Source organism: Castor canadensis, chromosome 3 (genome assembly GCF_047511655.1).
Source record: "Castor canadensis chromosome 3, mCasCan1.hap1v2, whole genome shotgun sequence".
NCBI lineage: Eukaryota > Metazoa > Chordata > Mammalia > Rodentia > Castoridae > Castor > Castor canadensis.
The window spans coordinates 83,344,259-83,372,091 of record NC_133388.1 but is presented as its reverse complement, the minus strand read 5'-3'; the positions used below and the strand labels follow the sequence as shown (position 1 = coordinate 83,372,091).

Here is a 27,833-nt window from a genome sequence, read left to right as displayed (position 1 = left end):
TGAGTCCCTTTGCCAGCCTATTGGTTTTCAAATTCCAAAAGACAAAGAGGTACTTATTTAATTTGATCCATGATTCAACTTGTCAGGATCCACACCATCTACCATTTATTATCTACACCTGTTACTAAACTCACTGGAAAATCTGCAAATGAGAAAGATGTCCACAGGACCATTTTAGGGGGTCTGAGAGGTGTGAAGAATTTTCATAGTAATCCCATGATAGCATTTGCTTTTCTCACTTTTATTTTCTCATAAGTATATGCTCAAGTTTTCCAGATATTATATGACATATAATAAAATATAGTAAGTATAAAAGTGGATACAACAATCTAATCATCTGTTAAGCCAACCATTAAAGAGATTTTCAAAAATTGTAAGACAATATCACTTTTCTCACTATAATTATTTTGCTTAAAAAAACACTTATTTTTCAGAAGCATATTTATATTCATATGTAATACACTTGTCAGCTATTTTTTAAATAAATTAACAAATACTTCATATGTCCTCGCTTTATTTTCTAATGTGGTGAACAGAAACAAATATAATCCACATAAGCAAAAGTTCTTTAGAGTCCTCACTAATTAAGAGTGTAAAGAGGGTCACAAGACCAACATATCTGATTCACTGAGCTAGAATGCAAGGCCTTTACTGACTTCACAGCAAGCCACTGAAAAGAAATGGTGAGGAATGTGTGACCATGGATCATAGGTGTGACTCTTCCCGTAGCCTACCCCATCATTCCTTCTAAAAATGACCACTGAGCATGATCATTCAAATTCAAGGCATTATGTAGTCAGCATTTTTCTGTTTTTATCAATCAACATGACTGTAGGGAACAGAACTGTTAAACGCTTGGGACAGCATGGCACTGGTTCAGAGGTCAACACAGAGTTTTAAGTAAAGGACAATATCCTTAGGCATTACAGGCCGGCCATGTCTCCATTGCAAACTACTCAACTCTGCTGTTACGGTGCAAAAGCAGCCATGGATAAGTAAACCAATGGGTGTGCCAAAGTTCCAATAAAACTTTACACAAACAGGCTAGAAACTAGATTTGGACCATTTAGTCTGCCAACACTTGTACACATCTATTAACAATCTAGAAAAAGTACTGAAAATAAAACTGAACCTGACATAATCTGACTTAACTAATAGCTGTTACTTATCGCTGTATTCTGAATGATTTTTAAAAATCTTTAAAGAAACTATCTCTCTAAATATGGCACATAGGTATTAACAATAGAAAATATATAAGACAAACGTCAAAATTCAGACATGACAGCAACGTTGTACTTTAAGGGAAAACAAAGGTACCTCTGTATCAGTCTTTGGGGTTACATCTGGAATATGCCACTGATTTGAAAAAAGAATGTAAGAGGCTTTATTGATTTATATTGATTGCATGCTGAAATATTTTAATCATGTTGGAATAAAATATGTTAAAATATATTTCACTTTTTGGAATGTTTGCTTTTTAATTTTGCTAATATAGACAAGCTTTTAATAGGAAAAATAAAAACATATATGTGGTTTGTTCTGTATTTCTCCTGGACAATGCCAATAAACATAACAAATAAAATGTGATCCTAATTTTTATACTGACAGCTAATGGATATTCAATGATAAAATTGTGAAGAATTTTATTTTTAGGAAATTATCTAAAGACTTAATTAAATTTTTGAAAAGTGAATTTAAAATTTTAATTTGTTTAGGTAATTTTGATTATAGTTTTATGTTCATTAATAGAGACTTTTAATTTTAATAGATCATTTTGAATATTTTAAAAGACAAATCACTTTTGGGGTGGGGCTGTGGCAAGTGGTAAAGCACTTGCCTTGCAAGCTTGAGGCCATCCTGCTTGCAATACCACTGCCACATAAAAAAGAAAAAATTGCCTTAGTTCCTTTTGTTCCTCCCCATACTTCCCAGTACCAAAAACATGTATATATGTGCAGAATGATATTAATTTTATGTTTACTTTTAATTATTGCTGAAACATTCAAATTTTGTACTCTGTATAATTACAATCAATTTTTGATCTCTTAATTCATTAATGTTAATAGAGCACAAACTATGTGAAAATGTTTTTGTTGTTGGTTTTGGGGGTTTTTTGGTGGTAATGGAGTTTGAACTCACAGCTTTGGGCTTCCTAGGCAGGCATTCTACCACTTGAGCTTTATTTTACCACTTTTGGCTTTACTTATTTCTCAAGTAGGGACTCGAGTTTATGCTCAGGCCAGCCTAGACAAATACTCTTCCATTTACACTTCCTGAGTAGCGGGGATGGCAGGAAGGCACCACTATGCTCGGCTTTTTACTGGTTTAGACGGAGTCTTGTGAACTTCCTTTTACAGAGGCTGGCCTCAAACCAAGATCCTACTGATCTCAGCCTCCCAAGTAGTTGGGCATGAACCTCCACTCCTGGCTTATTGTGGTTTTTAACATTTTTTTTGTTTGAGATGGGGTCTCACTAAGTAGCCCAGGCTGGCCTTAAACCCACCTCTGCCTCCCAAATGCTGGGATTACAGGTATGTGCCACTACACCAAGTTACTAAAATCTTAATTAATGCAGCATAATAAGTAATCTCTTTCTAATGAGAATAAGAACAATAAATCTATGCAATAAATCAAGTTATAACTTATAAATTATATACTTGCATATGATATTTATGTAAATATCAGTGGCATGATAACAAAAATGTCTAAAGTATAAAATAATAATAAATTCAAATGCCTTATATTTTGTCAAATATTAGTAACATAAAACTGTAACTTTAAATATGCATCTTAATTTCTCATTATTGATGCACCATTTTTGCAGTAGGAGAACAGAGTATATTTTATTTTACATCTATTTATGCTGACATTTAAAATGTGGACCTCTGTTCTCTTGCCCTGGAACTCTCAAATGTTAAGGGTCTGCCTTTTCGGATCATAAAGGAAACCCAAGGAGACTAGAAATGCAATAAACACGATATTCTTCATGGAATCGTATCCCATTCGAAACTTCCATGGCTTCTGGGGGTCCTTCAGAGCTGACAGTTTTTAATGGACTCTCAAGGTCTTTGTGAGCCTCAAGACTACACCACCGGCATGTATGCTTTCTCCCTGGCCTGAAAGGAAATGGATGAATCTAGGAAATAGGTGGGGAAGGGAATGAACCTGATGGTGTCCCTGCAAATGTGTTTCTCTACTTCTGCCCTTTCCAGAGTGAATTAAATAATCTGATTGAAAGTTGCTGAGACAGATCTAAAGCAAGCGCAAAGCTTCTGCAGTGTGTGCAATATGACAGCTGTGGTGCCAACTTTTGGTAGAAACTGGGTCAAAGGCTGGAGCAGGAAAAGTGATGCTCTTCAAAAGTTACATCTGCCAACCAAGCTGCGATTAAGTCTCTTGGAGAATCCAAAGAAAAGTTGAGAGCTGAGTTTACTAGATTGACTCGCATATTATTTTACAGTTCGTGAAAATGGACTAGAATAAAATACATCAATCCCACATAGATAAGTACTGTGAATTACACTATCTGTGGATAAGTTTCACTCATCTCTGGAAACTATTGACTATTTGCAATGACAGATCTGTAGAATTATGAATATCTTTCTACGAGAAACAAAAGTGGACTGAGAAGCAGTAGTCCAGAGTTCTAGTCTCAGTTTTGGTTTTTCCAGCCATATAACCTAGGGCAAGTCACTAAACTGATCTGGATTTGAATCTTCTACCTGAAAAATGATGAAAGAATTTGTGCTGCCTAGCTCATAAACTGCTGTGAGGATCAAATAAAACTAAGTAAAAGCACCTTGACCATCATACAGTGGCTTGCAAATTTAAAATTTTGTCATTTTTGGTTTCACCGTATGATAGTTCCTTCAGGAAATTAGGACTAATTGTTATTATTTCCATTATGACTCTATGGCCCTACTTGATGATTAAATACTAAGATGCCTTTCTTTCTCAAGTGACCACAATTCAGAATGCTAAATCAAATCAAATATCAAAACTATTGAAGTACTATTGCAAAGAAACTTGCTTTTTTTGTAAAGTCTCATCAATTTCACCCACTAATACACCACTAAATTCCTGTTACTCTTTCCTTCTCTTTGGAAAAAATCAGGTGGTTTGTTTTCTTTAAGAGAAACATGTTGCCAAAATAAATGCTACCATTTTACCAGTTTCTACTTTTCTTCTGTTCTTCTCCACTCTGCACTTATCTACAGCGTTGGTGGGGAAAGGGCCTCTTAGTTTTTCTCACCCTGGCTGTTTTTAGAGGACAGGAACCCTTATTGCCCACTTCTTCACCCCAGAGGCATCTGTGGATACTGACAGGACTAGCTGAGCTGCTGGACAGTCCCTAAACAACCTTGCCCTATCAGATAAAGCAGGGAGTGAACCTCTGACAGGTGTCTCAGTCACTGTCATGGGTGTCTGTGGTACAGGTGGAATTCTAATCAGACCTATATTGTGCAAAATTTCTGAACATTAGGGGTAAAGAAAAGGCTGTATAAGCTTCCAGGGGGAAAAAACAAAGGTAGAAAAAGGAAAATAAGGAGTAATGTAAAAAGAATTTGGAATCAAACAGTATTAGAATTCCCAAACACACCAGCAGAAAGAAAATGGAACAAATTCTCCAAATAGTTTTGAATCTAGAATGCTGTTTCAATGTAACTATTAGTCAAGAATAAAGACAAGAGCGAATAAAAACATTTGCATGGATTCAAGAACTCCAAAAATGTATGTGCTGTACATTCTTTCCCAGAAAACTACTCAAGTTATACTACATCAAAACAAAGAGCAAACTAAATAGAAAAACACAGGACATGGAAACAAGACCTGACAACAGAGGAAAGCAAAGGAAATTTCCTACGTAATAATTAAGGAAAGCCTCAAGATGACATATACTCAAGCAGGCCTAGAAAACACTGACAAGAGACCAAAGAACACAGACCTCTAAGAAAGATGCTTCCAGGAGAACTGAAACTTCCTCATTTACCTTTTTGCCTTTAAATAAGGAAACTGCACAGCTAAATTTGATTACTAAGCCCAAAGCATCCTCATGTTCTGTTAGTTTTCTCAAATTACAGTAATATTTAATATCTTGACAACTGTCTCAAAAATTTTTTTCTTCTTGATCTTGTCCAGTGTTTAGAGAAAGTAACTCAGTGTTGCAACCAATACACCATAAATCTTACAAAGATTTATGAGTTGTCACCAGAAATTAGCAGAGAACCTTGCATGTAGAAGGCACTTAACAAATACTGATGAATTTAAAGTTTCCACTAATCCCATTCTCTCAAGTTGCACCCTCTTTATCCTCTAATTGGGGTTTCCCATTCCTTGTTTCATTTTCTTTTTCAGTGATCATGCTTCAAGTTTACTAGAGGTTCTGAAAGGTACTGATTCAGTTCCACTGGTAACATCATAATAAAATGAGTTGCTGTTCTCTTCAAAATAATTTACATTTTCAGTGGGAAGAATATTCCTTCTTACAAATAGATTAATGTGACATTAGAAACACCAAAGGAATTCACCAAACTAAGGACAGCTACAAATACCCTCCTCAGTCCTTGTGAGAGAAAGAGGGTTCTTTTTATTTCTTCCTTACCCTTCAGTCTATCCATCAACTGCTCTTCTAGACTCAGTTTCCAGATATTATGAGTTGCAAACAAAATGGAACTGTTTTCTTACCCTCTGGAGGTTATTCCTACTAATGCTGCCACTGTGGGGTGAATTATGATGGAGAAAACTTATGTGACACAATGTTAAGTAACACCTCTTCAAAAAGTACAAAAAGGTTTGATTTTAACCATGTGAAGATACTTACGGTACATGCAGAAAAATAAAGAGATTAATGTACTAAAAGTAAAGTGTTCTTTTATGAAATTTACTGTAACACATTTTATTTCTTATTAAGAAGTGAAAAGGTAAAATTATTTTAAACCACTTTGGCAAGGGAAGTTGCAGAATATGAAGAAGATACTATACCCACATATGAAAAATCCACATTTGGAAGCAATGGTTTATAATGTTAATACAGCCAAAATTAAGGGAAAAAAAGTTCTTGTTCCTCAAATTCCAATGTTTAACTTAAAAGAAAAGGGGGGAAAGAAATATTTGAAAATATTTTAGGTAGGGGAGAAACTCAGGAGCCTAAAACAACCTTAAAAGCTAACATCAAGACCTACAATGATTTAATAAAAATAAGAGCATACCATGCATTTGCTGGTTTGGGTAACTTTGAAGGAGTAGTTAAAACTGTTTCCATGCTATTCATTCCTGAATTGCTTTCTTTGGTAGGCAATGCAATCATTTTTCGTTGCTTCTGAGAAAGTTTAACTCCATGGGAAATCATTTTTCTAAAAATTATATTAGATTAAACCAATTAGTTCACTGGTTTCACTGATTCTGAGAAAGTTTATTTTATGAAAAATCATTTTACTCTAAATAAAATTAAACCAATTAACATCATTTTATGCTTAATGAAGGTTACAGATGATATATTCTATTTATTGTGATTTTACAATTTTTGGATTACAATGTTAAGTTTCAATAATGATAATTATCAGTTTATACTATAAGTGAACAAGTAATTGCGATATATGAACCCTCCTACATATAATACTTTTCCAGGGGAATTTGCACCACAAGGCTTAAATCTTGAGGGTTTTTTTTAGAAATAGCCAGCAATGATCATTTTAGAGGTAAGTTTCTAACATGTAATAATACTGTGTTCAATAAGAACTGATCTACAAACTCGACTCAATCTTTAGCACATATTTAAAAATAATATTATAAAGATTACGTATCCTATAAAAAGGTTTAGCGCTATTACATTAAAATGCAGAAAAATGACAGCAAAGATACAACAGATCTTTCCAATTCTTCATGGCAGAAATATAATGCCATATGATCTTTTCTTTTTTGATTTTTTTTAACCAACCCTAAATTTGACTTTGGTGTAGCTCCACATTTTTTTCTACTTTCTTCTGTTTCCATGATGGTTCTGAGATCCACAACAGGAGGACTAACAGGACTAAAAGACATAAAAAAAATTTTACCAAGCATTCAGTTTATCTATCAAGCCCAACCTCAAACTTAACTGAAACGGTAAATGATATGTAAGATTTATGATGAAAGTATACTTTAGATTTGTCAGCTGCAGCCAACACAAAAAGGATATTTTGCACATCATCTCTTTTTTCTTATGTGCACAGAATCTATTTGGTATACCTATGAATTTCTGCAATAATTCACTGGCCAGAAATAGTTCACAATGGTACCCACCTAACTCTATGTCTAGACCAAGCATTCCTAATTTGAAAATCCAAAATCTTAAATGTTCTAGAATTGGAAATTTTCAAGTTCATACTTCATCTTAGCCAAAAGGACAAGAAGCAATCAAAAAGGATATTTTAAGTGAAAGCTGCTATTATATATGCATACATAATTACAACTTAAGTGCATCTAAATTCATAAAGTATAAATCTGGAATTCTAAAACATAAATAAAAAGTCAAACAATAGTAGATTCTTAGGTTGCCTAAATTAGGCAAAAGAACTCACTAAAGTTCTAATTAAATTCTTATTCTTTGGAATGAATAAAAGTTGAAAATTCTTTCCTTTCTATTTTTTTTTACAACTTACTACTATCTAGTAGTAACAAAAACCAGAGATTTATCAGAAAATTTGAGGAGTGCTGAACAATATTGGATACCCACCAGAGGGAGTTGCATCATAAGAAAAGAATCCTATAATCTTTAGATATAGTTTATCTAAATGAAATTTATGATACACCTAAAAATAAATCATATTATTGCATATGAAAGGGCAACCTGTTTACTTCATTTTCTTTCAATAAGAACTTCTAATCACTACTCCTGCTAGGTAATACTTCAGAGTGAATGTAGAAATGTTTGTGTATATACTGAAAATACCGATCATATTGCTAAACACTGTTAGTAGACACTGTACTGAAATTGATAGCCAACCTATATTGGTTGGCTTTATACCAAGGTATTCTTTAAACATGTTTAGTAAGCTATTCTAACATTAGCAATTAAAAGACAGTTTCTAAGTGTTCCCACAAATTATGTATGTTCCAATTTGTTTACTTAGAACAGCAAAAGTGAGACTAACTTATCAACAGCGTTTAGACTATGAAACATAATCTTTGTTCCAACTGCAAAAGACAGCATTTTTCAAATAAATTACATAAACAGTCCAAATGACAATAACAAGTCAGTTAACAACTCAATTAGCAGCAAGCCTGTAACCTCAAATATGTATCACTTTATTTTGGTGGGACTGGGGTTTGAACTCAGGGCTTCACACTTGCAAAGCTGGCACTCTACAGCTTGAGCCGCATGTCTAGCCATTCTCTTCTGCTTATTTCAGGGTCTCACAAACTATCTGCCTGGACTAACCTTGAACTGCAATCCTCCCCATCTCAGCCTTCTAAGTAGGTAATATTACAAGGGTGAGCCGCAGGCACCTGGCTTGTACCACTTCTTTATAGGGAAAACACTAAAAACCTTTCTTTCTAGCTTTTTATTTTTTAAATAAACAGTACATTAAGAACACCAGAATGTCTTTCTTCAAACTAACTATAGCCTAGTACCTGACATTAATCTACCTTTCCCCATCCTCACCTGTACCAAGGGGGGAGTTTTAACTAATGCATCAACTACAAAAAAATTGCTGCTGTAAGTCACATATATATAGACTTAAATATATACTTACATGTAAGTAAAAATAAAATATTTGCTACTATTTACTGGTGTTAATACAAACATTAATTTTGCCCCAGGGGGAACATGCCTAATAATTGATCAGCAATTTTTATATGTATAGATAATTTTCCGTGTATCAGACTAATATTTAATGTGCTTCACTAAAATTTTTCATTTGACTAAAAGTAGATGGCAATTTCTTAGAAAGAGAGATACAAAACAAAATGCAAATCCTACCTTAAAGAGCCAGCAACCCAACTGGAAGAGCTTGTATTATCAATTCTGTTGCTGGGAATGGGCTGTGGAGCAGATATTTCCCATGAAATATCTGGTGATTTTTCCCATGGTTTAAAATCTTCCCTAGAATACGTAGGAGGTGTACCATTAATATATGATTTAATTTTCCCCTGTGGGAAGGAAAAACAAATTTAAAGAGTCAGCAATAGTAGGTGCATACTTTAGTCACTAATATACAGTAGATACTTAATAAATATTAAAAATCCTATGGTGATAAAATTACCTAGCATTTTCAATACGTGCTCTTCTATAGTTTATTGCTTTAAGTACAGAGAATGAGGGAGAGGGATTATTATGGGAAATGAGTTTGCATATTAAATTTATATTTACACAAATATTAAATAAAATGTTTTAAATGAAAGTTGTACATGTAAGATATGATGCAGTTATTTTTAAATTAATATTCATGACTTCAGATAGACCACAAAATGGAAGTTTGGTATAAATGTCCTATAATTCACTGAATATAATTAAAGTATTCTGAATAAAATTAAAGTCAAGTAATACTGACAATTCAAAGGGGACCCTAAAACTATTTCTGTTATAATGGGTCAAAAACATTATTAAAATGGCATTTCCACTGTCAGGATCATATTCTATTAATGCAAAACATTCACAATATGCCTCCGACCTTCCTTTAAGCCTCAATTGTCTTCCAGACCAACCTTATGAGAATTAACAATTGCCCCCCAAACTTCTTTACAGTAAAAACACCATGGAGCCTAGAACACTGTAGAATTTCCTATCTTTTAGATTAACAACTGTGGAATGAGATGTTAAGGATGCCCCTCTCAGAGTTAACCACAATAGTAATCGTACAGCTTAAAGTTAATAGTGCTAGACTAGAAGAACTCAATTGTTCTACCTCATTCAGCTCCAGTTAACATCATGAAAGAAAAGACCCTTCGCAGAATTTGAAATTTGGCTTACTTTCAAAATCATTTTCGTTGGACAAATTTTATCTGGTGTTAACTGAATTTCCCAAGATATATTTCAGTAATTTAACTACAAATGTTTTTCTCAATATGTCTTCAGAGTTTTAAAGATTAGAAAGGTTAGAAGTAATATCTATAAAGGGTTCAACACTGCCATTAAAAGATCCAAAACTAGAAAAACTATACAAATTTGAAAAAAGTAACGCTGTATATATTAGTTTATGTCCTCATAAACCAATAGGAGAGTGTTTCAAAATATAATGTAAAGGGTAAACTGCCTACTAATCTGAAAACTAAAGGTAAGGAAACAGTGCTTTTTAAAACAAACCTCAATCTTATCTAGAAGAAATCCTGTTGTGAAGTCAGGGGACTGTAACTCTCTAGGACTACCCACTCCTGCATAGCTTCCTTCAGAGTCTGATGCAAATAAGTCTGGAAGAGATTCCACAGAATTGGCCTTACCAGACTAACAAATCTAAAAAGTGAAATTTAAAAAAGGAAACTTTAAACATGTAAGCATTAAATATACATGCATTACAGTCAGTGAAACCAAATAGAAAGCAAAAAGCAACTTCCATTTATCCAGATTTAATAATACTTAAAGTATATTCACTATACCAAAATCTTACAATCAAGCTAAGTGAAGAGATAGTAGTTTAAGCGAAAAACTGAGCATATAAAGCAATTATTCATTGAACCTAAGGAACACAGTTTTTGGGGGATTTGCTTTGTAAATGATTATATTTTTCCCCCATAAAAGGTAAAAAGGAAGAAGAAAAATAATAAATTCTGTTCTTTTGCTTTCCTTTTCTCATTTGTCTCCCTCTGTAGAAATCTATGACCTCATACAAAAGGGCACTGGCTCCATTTTGTGTTACAGGAAACAATGTGTGTCCTTAGCGCCTCTTATTTAGCCAGCATGTTGGCCTAGATAGAGTCCTACAGAAGCCAATGGTAGCCTGTTTGAGAGTTGATGGTTTGTTTTGTTTTCTTTCTATAAAACTCTGCCAAGTAAGTTATTTTTAATTAGCTTGCCATGTGAAGTAAAAGAGTTGTTATATGTGTATGTCATTTTCTTCTGTTACTTAGGCAGCCTAAATGCCTGCCTAGGTCACATCTGGTTCCAAGGTCATTAGCACAGTAGTCATTTTACATATAGACCATAAAGTAAACATTTGCTTAATTTCAGATGGTCATTTTCATTCATTTCAAATTTCTTACAATGTAGATGAAGCATCAAACTTTATATTTGAGTTGTAAAAGTTGTACAATTGATTTAAAAATAAATAAAACATCTCTTGTACCTTCAAACAAGTGTTATTCCCTTTAAGTAAACCACTATGACATGCTATATGATTCTTCTGCTATTATTACTAAGTTACAGTTTGATAATAACATTCAAACTTTTTCCAAGCTATTATTTCAATAATTTTGGCAAATTTTCATCTAAGAGATTACATTTAATAAGTGAAATGCTTTCAAAAGCCAATTAGAATAAATTTAGAGAATCACATGGATAATTATCAGAGCCAACCATTATTTTTAGTCAAAAACACTTTCATAGAATCATGTGCGTAATTTTAAGGATCAACACATATGTTAAGCATGTTAAGCTTTCACACACTGACTTTAGTCAAATTTGCCTCATACTCAGTTTTCTTTTTTATTTTCCAAAACTAGGTCTCCTTGTCCCCAGTTAATCATCTACTTTGACCACAGAATGAATGATATACCAGGAAGAATATGGAACTCGAATCAAGAGTAAATCCAATTTCTTTTTTGTCACTACCTTAAATCACTTAAGTTTTCTGATATTGTTTCTTTGTATCTAAAGACATAAATTATTTCTTTACTATTGTCTAGCTCTGCTCTGAAATTCTACCACATTTAGTAATAATAACTTTATCTAAAACAAATCAAATACCTGCTTTTTCCATAAATGATTTAAGTAACTAGAAAATCACTAGTTTCATCACCATCTATCCATTTATGCTTCTGCCCATTAATCTTCTCTTAAGGGCTAGAAGTAACTCTTTCAGTACGGGGAATATGAGATCACAGAATTTTATATTTGGAACTGTCCTAAGACATGTCCTTCAAATTTACTGGCTCTCCTGACTTCTATCTTCAGTACTTCATAAATCAATTTAGGTGTATTATCTATTCTTTTATCTTTTACGTTACTTAAAAGTCGTTCTTTACATTATTCCCTTGAACTTTATAAGACATGATAAATATCTGATTTGTAATAGCTAATTAAAGAGACAGAATAAAATTCGTTCTCTACCCTGTATAATAGCTATTTTCCCCATGGACACAAAACAATGTAGAACTGTATAGAACTGACTGACTACGAAAGTATTTCTGATAGAAATTGTTCCAGGCTGTGTTCTTACTGCTCTGGACAGATGCACCTACCATTTGCAAAAACCAAAACCATACTGTACTCTCACTATTTTATTACCATATGTTATGTTTTGCCTAAAAAAAAACTATGAAAAGTTTAGATAGTTTAACACAGACCAAACAAATGCAGAATTTGAGATAATCTATAATACAACCAGTCTAAATTTTTGAAAACTACAATACAAAACAAAAAAGGTGTGGAGGATACTGTTCTAGCTAAGAAACAATAAGCAAAGGCATGCTAATCTTGACAGAATATTAGATTTTTAAAGATTAAAACAAAAAAGGCTCTAAAAACATTTTTGAATAATTAGGGAAATCTGGATACAGAATACTAGGTAATATTAATGAATTATGTCAATTGTCTTAAATATGACAACAGCATTGTGGTTGTACAGAAGAACATTCCTGTTCTTGGGAGATTTGTATTGAAGTATTGAGAGAAAACATCATTTCTGCAATTTATTCTGAACAGATCAGGTTTTTTTGAAAGTCTGTATTAATACATAATACAGACTGTCCATAGGTGTGTGTACATGTAGGTATTCATGGTATTTTTTTCATCTTTTTAGTAAATTAAAGAATTTGAGAAAAACTATATGAGCTTTATATTCAAACAGGCTCATATAATGCCTATATGTAAAATATGGTATATGCTACTACAAGATTCTCTCTTTACCCAATAAATGACATTTTGATTGGAGCACTGACATACTTGAATTCAATCAACATAATCACACTATCTTTGTCATATTTTGCCCACTTCTAATACTTTATGCCAATGGACAGAGTAGTCTTTCTAAAAACATAAATTTTATCCAGTTATAACCTGTTTTACAAACTAATCAACAGTCATCATAGACTTTAGAATATGATCCAAATTCCTTTGGTCTTCCATAATTTGACTGTACTCAGCCTATCTTCACCTGCACACATCCTCTGCAGTGAGCCGTGCTATATTATGTGCATCAGGGATGTTCAGTGTATTCTACTGCCTCTGGCTTGAGAACATGCCACCCCTTTGTTTAGTAATGTCTACCTGCTTCCTTCTCTTGGCTAACTTCTTTTTATTGTTCAAGATCCACTCTGAGTTTCACTTTCCTCTACGAAGAGATCTTTGATCTCAGACTAGTTGAGGGACCTCTTTTGTGCTGCCAGAGAAAACTTCAACCAGAGACTTATCACAAAACACTGCCATTTTCCATAGCCTTTATACAAACAACTTTCCATTTTAGTAGTTCCAGCAGACAGCATAAAATAGTATTTAATAATGTTAAGTAAATTTAACATTAATGTTAAATGAATTTGATAATGAATTCAAAGATCAGAACTGGAAATACATGCTAAAACACCTTCCACTAACCTGTAGATGGGGGACTCTGAATAATACCTGAAAGATTATAACCTCCAGAGCCATCAGAACGTTTACGTGTCTTCTTTTTAGCTTTTGTTTTTGCCTTCTTAAACATAGTTTCCCTAGGAAACAGCAAACCTTAAAGTGTTAAGTTAGAAATGAAACAGCAGAACTATGCATTTCAATCAACAGAATATAGTATTTTAGTCAAACAGAAACCATAAGGATAAGCAAGCTCGAGTTGCATTCATCTATACAGACTTGAGCAAATTATGTAACGTCACTAGGCCTAAGTGTAATTTAGTACTTGTTCTAATCCTAGCATTTCTGTGAAAGCTGAAAACAAGATAGTATAAAAGAAAATACTCTGGAGAGTAAAACATTCACTGCTACCATAGTAGCCATTGAAGAGAAGCAGTATTGGCTCTGCACTACTACTGTTTAAGCTGTGGCCCTAAACAAGAGCTACAAAATGACCAACAACACGAGCAGGCCAGACGCAGCCATCTTCACCAACCACACCAAGTTCCTAAAGACTTGATCCAAGAATTATGTACCATGTTTACCGAGGAAAAGGTAAGGACACATATTTATATCAAGAAGAAGTGAGGAGAGCTGAAAAATGTTCTGGCTACCGTGAAGAAAACTGTTCTCAACACCAAGCCCCAGTTCCCTCTCTGCATAATAAAACCTTTATTAAAAAAAGTAAAACATTGAACATTATTTGGGTATACGCTGTTATTAACTATCAGTGTCAACTAGACATATTTGACAACTTTTAAAACATTTCAGAGAATGCTTAACTCCTTATTAAATCAGGACAGGGAAAATAAAATAGCTGTGAGGGTCACAACTATCTTTATTTTACCTTAATGTTACAGATCTCATTATATATTTCATCCACTTAGGCAGTCCAGCTGTGAAAACTATTATTTTATAGTGGTTAATGAATTATTTATATCAATGTTAAAAGTTTTATTGTAATTTCAACAATATATGCTATATATCTAAGATAGTAGATATGTCTAACTTCCAATATGCCAAATGCTACCAAATGCCAGAAAAAAGAATTTTAAGGGCCAGGCATGGTAGCTCACACCTGTAGTTCTAACTACTCAGGAGGCGGAGATTGAGTAGATCATAGTTGGAGACCAGCTCAGGCAAAAAACTAGCAAGCCCCTATCTCAAACAATAGTTGGGGATGATGATGCACACCTGTCATCTCAGCTTTACAGGAAGCACAAACAGGAGGACTGCCATCTGGGTAAAAACACAAGAAAAAAATATAGATAAAATATTCCATCTGTTTTAGTATATGGTGACAATAACTAGAAAAGATCTAGAATGCCTAGTAACTTCCTAAATTCACAAGGGAAGAAAAATTTTATTAGATTCATTAAAAAGTATATTTCATAAAACTGTGAAAAAAAAAAACCTACCTTGCATAAAAGCTCTACTTTATTATTAAGTACAGACTAGTCCATTTGTTAGGTCATGTGAATCCCTGTTCCTGCACTGTCCTGACCTTTGGTAAGTAAGAAAAACTCTGAAATTTTCAGTAAGTTTTATTTATAAGTGAATTAATATAGATACAAATCTTATCATTAAGTATCTTCAATTTAGATTACCATACTCATCTTGGTATCCAAAAGAAATTCCATTTTCTCATTTCTAAAAGATCCTAATGTATATGCACTCCTTAAGAAATTATTCCACTGTGAAATCTGATCTAATTTATTTAGATGATAATATTATGGCCACTAAATCTTCACTGGAAGAACACAAACCTTACCATTTTTCGGTAAAATACAGAAAGATCCTTCAAAACATCATCACTTAAAACATCAAGAGACCTAAAAAATGAGAAATAAAATTATAACACTCAATTTAATAGCTGCCAAGATTTTCAAATATGTACAAATATTTCAAATTGCCAAATAAGTAACAACATTATTTTTCAAGCTTATATATACTGTCTACTATAAAAACCTTTTGGAAATATATAGTAATTATGTTATTTCAAGTAAACAGCAAACCTAAGGGACAAATATCTTGAAAAAAAACTCAAGTACTTATACAAGTAAGTTTACAAAGAATCTTTTCTATTTTAACAAAATAGTAAGTATTCATTTTCCATAAATTACAACACTGAATTAACAATGGCTTATGTATCAGGATAAGCAAATTCTATCCAGAATTATCATTGTACCACTACCTGCATGACTTTGAATAACTCAACTTTTTTCTGGGTTTACCATCTTCATGTGCAAAATGAAGTTTGGACTGTATCAGCTGCATTTCATTCAGGTTCCATACAGGTATTATAAGGCATCAGTGGAAACTGTAAAAATTCATACTCTATTTCTGTATGTGTGTATGAATATATATATTTGTGTATGTACATTTTTGTGTGTATGTGTATATATGTTTTTAAAGCAATTTCTACACCTAGTATGAAATTACTTATATATTCAAATCTGTACTAAATCAATTTTCAACACTGATAATAAATGATACATTAACTTGTGATGCTACATCAATTTTAGTGCTCTGCACATATTATTTATATTTCTAGCAAACTCATATGTGATTAAGAACTTAATTTGTATAAATCTTTGACTGAACTTGTATGTCTACTTAAGCAAAACTATATGAGACATCACCACAAGTACTATCCTTAAGTGGTTCAGCTGAAACACCTGTTCCAAGATAATAGTTGAACAATAGTGACACATCACTTTCTAATATAGTATTTATTTACTCTTTCGGTGGTACTAGGATTTGAACTCTGGGCCTCACCCTTGCTAGGCAGATGCTCTACCACTTGAGCCACTCTGCCAGCCCTCCAATATATGATTTTAGATAGAGTTGATGTTTATTTTATTTTTGGTTGATTCTTATTTGACAAACCAAATGATATTAATTTGGCAATAGAAAGTAATAAAAATGTTTTCAACAGAAACACTAAAACAATGTAGCAATGAAATTAAATTTAGTCTGAAAATCTAGCCGGGTTCTGACTAGGTATCAAATGCATTTTAAAATAACACTGTCTAATATTTCATAACATTGATTTTCACTTAAAAGCATTTTTTTCACAAAATAATAGAGCTTAAATAGCAAAAGAATTTTCTCCTAATTGAGTTCTACCTGACAATTTTTAGAATATTAGTGATTCATCTCCAAGAAACAGCAGAACATTACTTTTCAATCATGTTTTTGATTAAAGACTTTGAAAAGTGAGTTATTAAAAAGCTGTTAACATAGTAACAATATAAACCAAAATTTTCTTGGTTCTTTTCCAAAAGAAAAAGGGTCTCTTGGTTTCCTCATTTGTAATAAAAAGATATTAACAGAGCCTACTGTACACAGTTTTCATGAAAGTTATACAAATTAATCTAACGTATTTTGGAAAAATACCCACTACATAGTAAGCAATAATTATTGGTATAATCATTGAAGCAAAATACAAAAGCAAGTACAAATTAAGCACTAAGTATTAGTTATTATTATTATTACTGAACAAAATAAAGAAATGAACTAGATGATAAATCCTTACAATGCAAATTGACACTAGGATTTTAATATCAAACATCTATAATCACCAATATAGACTCATTTCTCTTACCACTAACTTTTTAGTGAGAAAAAAGCAATAGTTTGACCTAATATGTGATTTGTAAAGTGTGAAGTTTTTCATTAAAAAAACAAATCATTCCCAGCCAGGCCTGCTGGCACACACCTATTCCAGTACTCAGAAGACTGAGGTAGGGGGATCATTAGTTTGAGGCCAACCCAGGCAACATAATGATCCTGTCTCAAAAACCCAAAATCAGTAATAAAAATAACTGACATTTCCAACATTCCTCTAATTTTAAAATCTGTATGAATTTAAAATTATTAGCATTTATCAAACTGTTTCCAGGTAAATATCCATTTTTAAATTATAGCATATCTTTTATTTTGCTTTTGCTGAAGTCATATAATGGATGTATTCAGCCAACCTCGCTTCAAGTAAAGCTGCCATATTCAGTCCTATAAACTGTAAACAAGACAGTTTCAGCTGTTCAGCGCTATACATTGCTGCAAATTCCAACAGCATAGCAGCATTCTTAAGGGTAACTACAAAGAAAGAAAAGATTTGCAAAATTAGATGAAAGGCACATTACAGTAGATAATATATATTGGTTTTGAAAGTTGTCATATTTGAACACTTAGAACAAGGAAACTGAAAGTATTTTGTTACCAAAAGCAACTTATACTGGACAAATGAAGGATTCATTTGCCATTACAGTACGCTAGAGTACTTTCAAAAGGCATGCATATACAAACATTTTAAGCAAAACAAATATGGAAAGGGCAAACATGTAAGTACTAACAACACTCCTAACAATTTAATATGTTTAACTTTCATTAATTAAACTTTCCTTTTTATTTATAGCTATTCCCGCTTCCATAAAACCAAAAGAGATATTCTTAAGACTAAGAGAAACAGATGAAATAATTCTATAAAATGAATGAATGTTTATTAATCTATCAGGCATTATATATTTGTGTGTGTGTGTGTGTTTGGAATACACATCTAACTCTTACCAAAATATTACCCATGCCAGCTCAGAATCTGATATACTGTACAAAAGAGTGAATTTAGTAACCATCCTATTAATTTTAGATGTGAAGTATCTGATTCTGCTAGAGACCCTTCAAGAACATTCTACCTATGTAGCATAAAACTGCAACTTCTTGAACCTCTCTGTTCTTTGTCTTACTCTGAGTCCCAGTCAGCAGAGGAATACAGTTGTTTTCTGAACCTGGCTTCTACTTATCTTTTTATTTCTTCTCTTTTGTATTTTATCAAAAGTTGCAATTGCAGTCAATAATGGTTTCTGCTTTACCCGACTAACCTAGTTTCAACAGATGATGAAAACATCTCACATCTCACAGAATTAATAATATTGGATCATATAAAAAACTTCCTAGAATTCTTCAGTTGGGAACAAAGATATACACACTGCCCAATAACCAGAGATCAAACTTCTGTGGAATTTTTTTTCTAGTTTCTAGGAAGATCATGGAATTCATTAATAAATAGAGGCGACTGTGCAGCAGGTGCCAAGAAAGAATATCCAAGGGAGATCAGGAAAGTCAGTTTAAAAAGTGAAAGTATTATGTAAATATATGTATTATATGCTTCCCTTTATTTTAATATGTTTTTTTCTTGCCTATAAAAGATCCAGGGTATTTTTCTCTCACTGATAACCAAGGACAAGATGATCTACAGTGCTCAAAAAAAGATAATGGAGCTAAGTAAAGTCATCTAAGTACAAATCAGAAGAATTTGACAGGAATTTCCTTCATGCTTCCTAAAGTAACAATGAAGCAAAAGAAATATAAAATTAGAAAACCATAAACCTTCCGTGTTAAGGCTAAGAAAATTTAACTTTCATTCTAGAGTAAGCAACTAAAAATATCTAAACATGAAGAACACACAATTACTTCCTATAGCAAGATTAAAGAAAGTAGAAGGGAGGAAAAGCATTTAAAGACTACCGTGATTCTGCACAAAAGAAATGGATCCCAGACCTAACTAGCATAGTAACTGAGAATCAGAAGATGGGGAAATGTGACCTACAGTTAAGACACATCAATTTTTTTTAATTTTATTATTCATATGTGCATACAAGGCTTGGGTCATTTCTCCCCCCTGCCCCCAACCCCTCCCTTACCACCCACTCCGCCCCCTCTCTCCCCCCTACCCCCTCAATACCCAGCAGAAACTATTTTGCCCTTATTTCTAATTTTGTTGTAGAGAGAGTATAAGCAATAATAGGAAGGAATAAGGGTTTTTGCTAGTTGAGGTACGGATAGCTATACAGGGAGTTGACTCACATTAATTTCCTGAGCGTGTGTGTTACCTTCTAGGTTAATTCTTTTTGATCTAACCTTTTCTCTAGTTCCTGGTCCCCTTTTCCTATTGGCCTCAGTTGCTTTTAAGGTATCTGCTTTAGTTTCTCTCCGTTAAGGGCAACAAATGCTAGCTAGTTTTTTAGGTGTCTTACCTATCCTCACCCCTCCCTTGTGTGCTCTCGCTTTTATCATGAAGACACATCAATTTTGATACCTGAAAGAGTTTGAGCATAAAGGACAAAAGACAAATAAAAGAGCAATTTTGGATTTCAAAGTTGAGTGTTAAGAATAGCCTTGAAATAACCAAAATAAAAAACAGAATGTTTTGAGAGATAATAGATATGGTTTATTGACATTAGTCACAGAAGAATTAGAGAAAAATTCCAGCAAATAGTAGATAAAATCAGAGATACAATCAAGAACTAAAATCAGAGACACAATCAAGAACAGAATAAGGGTAAAAAAAATCTGCTTTCAAACTGCAGGTTCTCAAATAAATTTCATATCATCACTATTATTCATGGCTCTATGACATTTCAATAAAAAGTTAACACCATCTTTCAAGTATAAGATGTATATACTTTCGCATTTCTGAGGTAAGGATATGCTTACAAATGATAGCATGCAATAATTTAAATTTTTCGACATTTTCTGTGGTACAAATAGTGGTGTATTTTACCATAATGAGTAATAACACTAATATAATACAGTAATCCTGAACCAATCTGAAAACATGCTAATGCTCTAATTTAAAGTTACTCACGTTTTTCAGTTAATGCTACTTCACAAATCTTTCTTTTTTTTGCCACTGTAACAAATTACCACAAATTTAGTAGTTTAGAAAACAGCAAACTTATTACAGTTCTGTAAACTAGAAGTCTGACAGAGGTCATGACCTTGGCTAAAATCAAGGCATCAGCAAAGCTGCAGGCTTTCCTGGAGGCTCTAGAGAAGGGTCGATTGCTTTGCTTGTGCAGATTTTGGCAGAATTGGATTCTATGCTGTTGCAGGTCTGAGCTCCCATCAGCCAGGGCTGCCCTTACCTTCTGCAGCACTCCTGGATGCTTGTGTGAACTTCTAAAATCTCAGCTGGCAACGCTGTTGAGTCCTTCTCATGCTGCCTTCCCTCTGACCTCCTTCCAATGGCACATCCCTGACCATAGCAGGGGAAGGCTGTCCCATTTCAAGGACCCATGTGATCAAATTGGTCCTATCCAGGTAATTCAGGATAATCTCATTGCAAGAACCTTAATCACACCTGCACATATTCCAGGTTACAGGGATTAGTGCATGGGCATGTGCTATCATAGAAACAAATGGGATGAAATCAGGAGCCTAGGTGGAATCCAGTGTAATAATCTGACAAGAGAGGGGGGCAGCTTGGACCAGGTTGGGGGATTGAGGTGCAGTCAAGTGATCAGATTCTGCATGTCACAAATCTCTTTCAATCGAGTTATGAGAAGTTGATCAGCCACTACAAGAACACTACAAATAAAATCCACATTTTGAGATTCTAACAGAAAGAAAAAGAAAACAAATATTACTCTCTATTACTTTGTAATCATTATACCTGGTGAAAAAAATTAAACGTTAAGATAGGAAAGAGAAAATTCTGATTATGCTCTACATGTTGGAATGGCTACTATGACCAATACTAAATACATCAAAATATGTCTATCTTTTCATTAGAAAACTGAAAAAAAAATATACCAAAATATGGTGCAAACACTGTGTATACATGTATATAAATGGAAAAATGGAATTGGTTGACACTATTCCAGGAATAGGGGGAAGGCAAGATGAAGAAGAATGGTGGAGGGGGTGAATTTAAGTATGACCTGTTTGATATATTGTAAGAACTTTAGTAAATGCCACAATGTACCCCAGCCAGCACAACAATGAAAACAAAAATGCTTTGGTTCACATGGGAAGCCAAACTGAGGTGATGATTTCAGGGGAGAAGACTATTAGAATATCTATATATGTGTGTGTTTAAGTATGATGCTGAGATTTGACTTTCCATTCTATTTATTAGTTTGAGAAATATTTCTCTTCACACATGGGGGATATATTTATATAGAGATACATCTTTATATATGGGAGCTCTTAACACGTTCTTATTTAAAACACAATTTATCATCTAATAATACTTTAAAAACTAAAAACTATAGAAGTTCCTTAATTTAAAATAACCTTCATAAGCTAGTACACAACAGAGCCACTTGCACGCCCATCTTTATTCCAGCACTATTCACAATAGCCAAGCTTCAGAAACACCTTAGATGCCACACAACTGATGCATGGATTAAAGAATTGCAGTACATACACATCCTGGAGTATTATTCAGCCAAAGAAGAATGAAATTATGTTAATTGCAGGTAAGTGCATAGAACTGGAGATCATCCATGTTAAGTCAAGTAAGCCAGGCTCAGAAGGACAAAGGTCACAATCTTTTCCTTCGTATGTTGAAGCTAGACCTGTAGGAACTACATCAATACAGGTATGATCTTATATACCTATATACATACACGAGAGAAAGAGAGAGAGAAAGACAGACAGAGGGAGAGAGAGATAGCATGATCATAACAGTGAGTCTGAGGTGACTATGCGGTGGCAGGAGAGGTAAAGCGCATGATAGAAATCAAATACTATTGAAATATATTGCATCTGTGTATGAAGATAGTGTAATAAAATGCACTGAGAGCTGCTAAATAATAGGGAACTGGGGCACGAAGAAAGAGAGAGTATTAGAGGGGGTTAATCTGATTAAAGTACAATATACACATGTGTGAAACATCAAGGCGAAATCCCCTTGAACAGTCAACATTCACTTAAATAAATGAAGACCAAGAAGGTAAAACAGGTTTTGTTTTAGGGTGGGTACCAATTAGAAGGGGGAAAATAAATGGAGAGGGTGAAGGAGGGCTAGTATGGTGAATGTACATTGTATGACTGTATGAAAATAGAATATTTATGCTCTTAAATAAAAAAATTGGAAAATAAAATTGCCTTCTTGATCCTAAGTACTGCCAATGATCTTAAACACTTGCCCCTAAGCAAAATAACAGAAACAGGAAGATAACAGGGAAGGAGAAAAGAGGTTACCAAAGAAAAAGAACAGAAAATGTTTTATAAAAATGAAAAAGTGATGGTCAATGGGAATGACAGACAAGAACATCTGAAAATTCTTTCCTCCATAAATGCAATCTGAAGTCTACCAAAAATTATTGAAATCAACTTTTTTCAGAATTCCAGAAATCAGCCAAAGGCTTACATTAATCTGGTATGTATTTACTCAAGAAAAGTGACTGAATCTTGGTTTAAAAAAAACAAGTAAGCCTTGGGTCACAGAAGCTTTTAATTTTCAGCTAAAAGTTATAAGCTTCCCTAATCCAAAAAATTCAATATTCCCAAAATCCAAAATGTTTTTATGAGGTATTTTAAGTTAGGATATATTCATAGTACAGGGGGAATTCACTGTGACAATTCCAAATAGGCTTATATTGTACATTGGTTAGATCACCCTTGCTGTCTCTCCCCCTCAACTCCTTCCCTGCCCCACTTAGAGCAATTGCAAGGTTTCTTTGTTCTATTTCATAAAAGTAGATGAATGAAGTCCATCCACCATATACCCTCACCTTAATCTCCTTTACTCTCCCCCTCCCACTAGTATCACCCACACACATTCTATACCTGTTATACAGTCCTGTCCTGTCTTTCCTTATTAATATTTAAGTCAATGTTCCAAAGGGTTTCACACTGTGTCCCCACTGTAAGACTACTTTACGCTAGTCCTTCAACTACTTCAATTGCTCTCCCCTACCTTTTACCTCCGACCCCCCATTTTTCAATAGCTTTCAATACATATCCTTACATCCTCTATCTTCAGATGTTGTTTTATGCTGTTGCTGATGCTCCATCTCTCTTTTCCTTTCCCTCCTTCTGAGTTCCACAGAGTAGTTCCACTATTACAAACATGTTCTACATATGCATTTGCATATGATCACGTTTGTTTTTGTTTATGTTTATCTTTCAGATCTATCTTCCACATGAGAGCATACACGCAGCCTTTGTCTTTCTGAGACTAACTTACTTAACATAATGTCCTCCAATTGTATCCATCTACTTTCCACCCACATATCACTATTCCTTGTGGTTAAGTAAAACTCCATTGTGTATATACACCATATTTTCTTGATCCATTCATCAGTCGTAGGACATCTGGGTTATTTGCAGAACTTAGCTATTGTGAATAGTGCTACGATGAACATCAGTGTACAGGTGTTTCTATTGTATCCTGACTTTATGTTCCTACATATGTGCCCAGGACAGTTATCACTGGATCATACAGCAGTACTATCTTTGGCTTTTTGAGACATCTCCATACTGCTTTCCATAATGGTTATATTAATTTGCAAAATTCAAACCTTTTTGAATGTTGACATGAAATGGAAAAATTCCACAGCTGACCTCATGTGACATTAAAATCAAAATGCAAACACACTAAAACTACTGAATAAAATTACCTTCAGGGTATGTGTATAAGGTATATATGATACATAAGTGAATTTCATGTTTAGGTTTTTTTCTACCTCAAGATATCTCCTTATGTATTTATGAATATTCCAATTTTTTTAAAAACATCCAAACTCCAAAATACTTCTAAGTTCCAAGTACTTTGGATAAGGGATCATCAACCTGTACCAAAATCAACAGATCCACAATCACAATGAAAATGAGCAGCCTAGGAGACAATGGGGAGAGGAAGAACAATCACAGAGCAATATTACCAAAGAACTACCACCGTATGACCTCGTTCTTTCCTGGAAATGCCACTAGAAATGCGTGTCTTTATTTGACCTGTGTCAAAGCTTGCTTGTTGAAAACAAGCTTTTCCCTAGGGGCATTTACTAAAAATTATCAGCAATAATTGCTTAACATCGATTGAGGCTGCCTGAGATGATGCTAACTGTACAAAATAAAAATAAGCAATAGAAGGAAAAAAAATCTTAACATTCAGCTGTTAAAGTCCTACTCCCCAGTATGGCTATATTTGGAAAGGGGACCTCTCAGGAAGTAACTAAAGTTAAATGAGGTCATTAAGTGTGGGCACTAATCCAATAGGATTAGTGTTATTCTAAGAAGAGATCCTAGAGACCTTGCTTACAATCTTTTTACACACATGCATTAAGGCCATGTGACAACATATGAAGATGCCATGTGCAAGCCTAGAAGAGAGCCTTCACCAGAAATCAACTCTTCCAGAGCATGCTCTAGGACATCTAGCCTCCAGAACTGTGAGAAAATAAACTTATGATATTAAGGCACTTAATCTATAGACTTTTGTGATGGCACCCGGAGCAGACTAATGCAGATGTCTGCAGGAATTTTTGAAAATTGCTAATATAGTCCTGTGAATGTAGCCACACAAATGAACATACCCAGAAAAGACTTTTGAAGGCTAGAACCTCTGGCATAAGCTGAGATTCTGCACAAGAAGGAAACCTAAGTGAAGACACACTATAAACTGCCAATCTGAACACTGGCAGCATGTCACCAACACATGGAGATCCTCTAGGCAAAAGCTGCTTCTAGACATTAATGGAAAATTGCTTAAGTATTCACTGACTACTACCCAACTAAGTAGACGTTAATAGTCAAATATGACAAAGAAGTCACAATTTACAGAATTAGCTTAGAAAAGTCATTAAACAAACAAACAAAAAAAACCAACAAACCCTAAGGATGAGAAAGAATCTTATTTCTAGAGATGTAACACTGTATCATTTAAATGTCCAGATCCCAACAGAAAAAAAATTATGAAAGATGCAGAGATGCAATGAAAGATGTAAGTATGACCCACACACAAGAAAAAAAGCAGCTAAGAGAAACTGTCCTGGAAGAAGTCAAGATTTGGACTTACTAGATAAAGACTTTAAACTAGCTATTTTAAAAAAATAAAGGAAACCATGTCTGAAAAATAAAATGATGATAATATTTCATAAAATTAAGAATATCTTTGAAAAAACAGCAATTAAAGTCAATTGAGATTATCTAATATAAAGACCAAAAACAAAAAAGAATGAAGAAAAACAAAGTAGAGAAGACTCATGAAGCATATCAAGACACATAAGTCCCAGAATGGGGGTGGGATGGGAAGGATAAAAGAAGAATATATGAAGAAATAATGGCTAAAAACTTACCAAATTTGATGGAAAACATCAATCTGTACATCCAAAATGCACAACAAACAACTACTTACATAAACTTAGAGAGAATCACATCTAGACACACCATACATTGTTGAAATGTAAAGAAATGAATCTGGAGAGACAGGAAGTAAGAAAGTCGCTAATCATATGCAAGGGGTCCTCAAAAAAGACTCAGGCCTTAATTTTTCAACAGAAACCATGGAGGCCAGAAGGCAATGGGATAACACAGTCCTAACAGAGAAAAGATAGTCAACCAGAATTCTATTTTCTAGCAAAATTATCCTCTAAGAATAAAGAAATTTCACCTGAAAGGTTACAGTATCTTCCATATCAATCAATAACCATTTAATTTCTGGATGAAGGTTGAAATGATTTTCTCTGACTTACTAACTTGGCATAAGGCTACAGTTTTAGCCATTAATTTATCTTATAAAGTCTTCAGTAGAATTTCTCTGGACTTTTGAGAGAGTAGGAGAACTTTTAAGAAATAGGTCATTCTATTAAATGATGTCGTATGACAAACTCAGCAACAGTTTAGATAACAGAGCTTTTCTATTACGTGCAGTACTTGGAAAGAGAAATTCTAGAACATCAGACTGCAAAATTGATCATCTCTTTTCCTCATTGCAGAATCAATATATTGACTGATTTTAGGCTATTGTTGTTAGAAGTCAACACAGAGCTAAATCTGTAAGTTTTCTAAATGAAGAATTTTTTATCTGACATCACCCTCCATAGATACTGTTAATGCATCCATTCCATGATAAGAAATTGCAAAGATGATGTGGGAAAATGTCTATCCAGTCTTGATAACATTTCTCTTATTACCAGTTTGTTACAACATCCTTCTAATCTTTACAATTTGTTTTCAGTCTTTGTAGAAAGAGAAACATCTATAATTTTGAGGTTTTAAAGGCCTGGTAGTTCTATAGTTATGAAGTTAGAATTATCATTAAAATTTTTCTTTCCACCAACATTTGGGAAAGTCCTGACACAATACCTTATAATAGCAAGTAATATATGCTTCAATTAAAATTATTTGATAGAAAAATGAGTGCAAATTGTTGCATTTGATAGCAAGAAAGAGGGACCTTAAAGATCTCCTCATTCTACAGACCAGGATGCCGAGTCTAAGTTAGAGTAAGTGATATGCCAATGGTCATGTAATTAATTAATGGCCAATTTGGCACTAGAAACTTACTACATCAGAAGACTTTCCGCTAAAATAATTCATTCTTGAATATTTAAAAAAATTATTTTAAGAGCACATAGCTAAGTCTGAGCAAAGACATGCCAAGGATTCCATTACACTTGAGCTTTTAAATGCTGCTCTTCTGGCCTCATTTACTGGCCTAGATTTTCTTCTTCCTGCACACAGTTCTCCCTGCAGGATTTCATGGGAATCCTGACGATAGCACTGGTGATTTTGACTGGATTCCTGTCTTATTTATAATCATCCCAATCCACCCTGTCTTAGAAAATAATGACCTAAAAGTTCCTAGTCAAACATTTATTTGCCCTGCAAACACACCAGTAGCCACTAATATCTGATAATCTCCTTCAAGTACTCCAGAATCCATGTCTTCCTTGTTTCGCTTCATCATCTACCCTTTAGATTACTGCAAGTGATCCAGGTAGGGAAGTCCCCAGCACATGGTCACATAATTTGATTCCCCAAATATACCCTCTATACTTTCCTAAGTTGATTCTTCCAAAAAAAAAAATCTGAGCATATCATTTCAGCACTTAAAATGCTATATGACTCTGTAGTGCCCTTAAATTCTAGATCAGCCCATCTTCCCAGGACAGAGTTCCCATTGCTACCTGGCAGACTGATGCTATGGCTAGGGAGTCAAGACCCTCAAATTTCTCTGCACAAGTCATAGCCTTTCAAGAAAACCTAGGCTTGAATGTGGCTTCTACTTCCTGTATCACTTTTACTTCCCATTCATTGCTTCCAAAACTCTGATCTAGCTTAAAACAGCTAAAAATACTAC

At 33.8% G+C, this 27,833-nt stretch overlaps 2 protein-coding genes across 2 annotated transcripts in view; one reads left to right on the top strand and one right to left on the bottom strand.

Moving 5' to 3' along the window:
• Positions 1-27,833, top strand: part of LOC141421230 (inhibitor of Bruton tyrosine kinase-like) — a 1,912,155-nt gene that overhangs the window by 386,583 nt on the left and 1,497,739 nt on the right. The window lies entirely within an intron of this gene.
• The window catches only part of LOC141421248 (uncharacterized), a 158,256-nt gene that overhangs the window by 14,902 nt on the left and 115,521 nt on the right, over positions 1-27,833 (bottom strand). Inside the window, exons 5-9 of the mRNA XM_074066914.1 lie at positions 17,722-17,839; positions 15,510-15,570; positions 8,963-9,132; positions 6,938-7,030; positions 6,210-6,353 (exon numbers count right to left, since the gene is read on the bottom strand). Of these exons, the coding sequence (XP_073923015.1) occupies positions 6,210-6,353; positions 6,938-7,030; positions 8,963-9,132; positions 15,510-15,570; positions 17,722-17,839 (586 nt within the window). The remainder of the gene's footprint in view (positions 1-6,209; positions 6,354-6,937; positions 7,031-8,962; positions 9,133-15,509; positions 15,571-17,721; positions 17,840-27,833) is intronic.